The sequence below is a fragment of the Protobothrops mucrosquamatus genome, unplaced genomic scaffold, assembly GCF_001527695.2.
Source record: "Protobothrops mucrosquamatus isolate PMUCROS unplaced genomic scaffold, P.Mucros_1.0 scaffold7227, whole genome shotgun sequence".
NCBI classification, from domain to species: domain Eukaryota; kingdom Metazoa; phylum Chordata; class Lepidosauria; order Squamata; family Viperidae; genus Protobothrops; species Protobothrops mucrosquamatus.
This window is the reverse complement of record NW_015393032.1, coordinates 4,329-7,467: the sequence shown is the minus strand read 5'-3', so window position 1 is coordinate 7,467 and position 3,139 is coordinate 4,329. Positions and strand designations below refer to the sequence as shown.

Here is a 3,139-nt window from a genome sequence, read left to right as displayed (position 1 = left end):
TTTCCAAGCTGAGCCACGCTGGCTCAGGAATTCTGGGAGTTGAAGTCCACAAGTCATAAAAGAGCCAAGGTTGCCTACCCCTGGTCTAGGTCTATCTATCTATCTATCTATCTATCTATCTATCTATCTATCTATCTATCTATCTATCTATCTATCTATCTATCTATCTATCTATCTATCTATCTATCTATCTATCTATCATCTATCTATCTATCTATCTATCTATCATCTATCTATCTATCTATCTATCTATCTATCTATCTATCTATCTATCTATCTATCTATATCTTCTAGGCCAGGGGTAGGCAACCTTGGCTCTTTTATGAATTGTGGACTTCAACTCCCAGAATTCCTGAGCCAGCCGTGCTGAGGGGAAAGGGAGAGGTTTTCATGCTGAGCCACGCTGGCTGAGGAATTCTGGGAGTTGAAGCCCACGAGTCATAAAAGAGCCAAGGTTGCCTACCCCTGACCCCTTCCTGACAGTGAGAACAATTAATCAGTGGAACTCCTTGCCTCCAGAAGTTGTGAATGCTCCAACACTGGACATTATAAAGAAGAGATTGTACAACCATTTGTCTGAAACTGTATAAGGTATCCTGCCTGAGCAAGGGGTTAGACTAGATGACCTCCAAGGTCCCGTCCAACTCTTCTATTCTATTCTATTCTATTCTATTCTATTCTAATCAAGGTCACCATAGGAACATTCAAAGTTTACGTGCAAGGGGCCCCATTTTCTATTCCACAGGAACCTTACCCCACTTGTAAAACTGAAATGCCGAACTCCGGGCATCCACTCCGACAGAAATTGGGCCAATTGTGGCCACCGCCTGCAGAAGTCCCTTTTCATCTCCTGGCAGGATGACTCCTATGGTGGAACACTTAGTAACAGAATTCTCAGCTTCATAACGACAACTATAATCATCCTGAAGAAAAATAAAAGAGTAATCATAGTTAGTCCCAGAGTAAATAGAGTTTCCTGCCTGAGTAGGGGGTCGGACTAGAAGACCTCCAAGGTCCCTTCCAACTATTCTATTCTATTCTATTCTATTCTATTCTATTCTATTCTATTCTATTCTATTCTATTCTATTCTATTCTATTCCACACCACTCTCCAGTCTACTCTGTTCAACCCAACCCAACCCAACTATAGTTTGAAGAACACACAGGAACCCACAGAGAATTACCTGTCCATCATATGGGTAGCTTTCCTCTGAATTGATCCCTCCTTGCTTCTGCACATATGTAAAAGCGTCTGACATAAATCCACCGCCGCACCCCCAATTCTCCTCAGAACAGTCGATAAGATTTTGTTCGCTCAGCGAGACCAACTTCCCCGTCTTCTTGAAATGCATGCCTTCCAGAGCGCCGGTGGCACTGAAGGCCCAGCAGGAGCCACAGGCGCCCTGGGTAAAAAAGAAAGCTGCAATGATCCACCAAGGAATGGAAAACTCCATTTATCTTCCTTTAACCAGTTCCTTGTTCTCGGTTCTTGGTCGGAGGCAGCTGGGCAAATTCTCAGTTCCGACAGAAGAGAATATCTGTAGCTCAGGGCAGAACTGTGGGGTCCTGGGTGCTCTCTGAGCTTGGTTGGGTTCTTGGAGACGTTTCATTACCTAGCGAGGTAACATCATCAGTGTTAGTGTGGTTTGCAGGGGGGAGGAGGAGAAGAAAAAGGAGAAGGAGGAGGAGGAGGAGGAGGAGGAGGAGGACAACGACGACTGTGAAGTCCTTGGTGCTCTCAGAGAGCTTGCCTGTTTTTTTGCAGACATTTCATGACACAACTAGGTAACATCATCAGTGCTAGAAGGAAGTGTGGTTTGCAGGGAGGAGGAGGAGGAGGAGGAGGAGGAGGGGGGGGGAGGCTGTGGAGTCCTTGGTGCTCTTTGAGCTTGGCTGTTTTTTGCAGACATTTCATGACCCAACTAGGTAACATCATCAGTGCTAGAAGGGAGTGTGGTTTACAGAGAGGAGGAGGAGAAGAAGGAGGAGGAGGAGGAAGAGGAGGAGGAGGAAGAGGAGGAGGAGGAGGGTGATGACCATGGCATATTTTGTACTCTCTGAGCTTGGTGGTTTTCTTGCAAGCATCTCATTACCCAAGTAGGTAACACCATCAGTGCTAGAAGGGAATGTGGGGTTTGTTCTCTTTTGATATATGAGAGTTGTGACAAAACTGAAGCTTCAGAAATGCAGTTAACGGAGGAAAGAATTTAGCTTCGTCTGCAAGATTTCACAAATCCACTAAATTCCGACTTGAATTGCTAATGGGCAGATCGTACCCCTCCCCTCCTTTTCCTTAAAAGCCCCTCTGCCTCCCTCCTCCATTCATGGCTGGTCAGAGCCCCCCACCCCCCCAGGCCCTTCAGCCCCCACCTGATCTTTGACCTCAGTCACGGCCCCTTTGGCTCGCCAGTCCAGCCCGGGGGGAACCTGCAGGTCTTCGGAGGGCTTGAAGGGGACGGCGTTCTTGAGAGCTGCCCGATCCGAGTCAGGAAGGAAACATTTCAGCCTCTGGTTAATCTCTTCATGGGTCTGAGGGTTGCAAAGGACATGAAGCTCAAACCTCAGAGGCTGGAGGCAGCCTGGTCTAGCGGTTAAGGCGCCAGGCCAGAAAGAAGAAAACTGTCCGTTCTAGTCCCGCCTTAGGCATGAAAACTGGCTGGGTGACTTTGGGCCAATTACTAGGAGGCTGGGAGTTCTAGTCCCGCCTTAACTATGAAAGTCAGCTAGGTGACCTTGGGCCAATCACCAGGAGACGGTGAGTTCTAGTCCCGCCTTAGGCATGAAAACCAGCTGGTTGACTTTGGGCCAGCCCGTCTCCTTCAGCCCCACCCACCCCACAGGGTTGTTGTTGGGAAAATGGGAGGGGAAATTTATCTTGGGGATGTTCACCCCCTTGAATGATTTGCAAAAAATGTGATGAAGGGAGGATATAATCAATTTATTGAATTCATGAATTGCCCAGAGTCATTGACTGAGATGGCGGGAGTGAAGGAATGAAACAACTATAGAAACTAAGCAAACCGACATCTATGTCCATTGAATAAATCAAACTAGCCTTGATCCACACGTACCAGGTCACCAAAGTGATTCATCCCGAGTTTGTAGGTGTGTTTTCCCTGCTCAGCCTGGCTGTTGTGGT

General features: G+C 47.2%; 1 protein-coding gene across 1 annotated transcript in view; it reads right to left on the bottom strand.

The window, feature by feature from the left end:
* LOC107300486 (cathepsin L1-like) overlaps positions 1–3,134 on the bottom strand; it is a gene marked incomplete at its 5' end in the record, with an annotated part of 5,282 nt that extends 2,148 nt beyond the window's left edge. The window contains 4 exons of the mRNA XM_015829812.1: positions 755–923; positions 1,185–1,403; positions 2,371–2,529; positions 3,072–3,134. Of these exons, the coding sequence (XP_015685298.1) occupies positions 755–923; positions 1,185–1,403; positions 2,371–2,529; positions 3,072–3,134 (610 nt within the window). The remainder of the gene's footprint in view (positions 1–754; positions 924–1,184; positions 1,404–2,370; positions 2,530–3,071) is intronic.
* Positions 3,135–3,139: the final 5 nt, after the last annotated feature.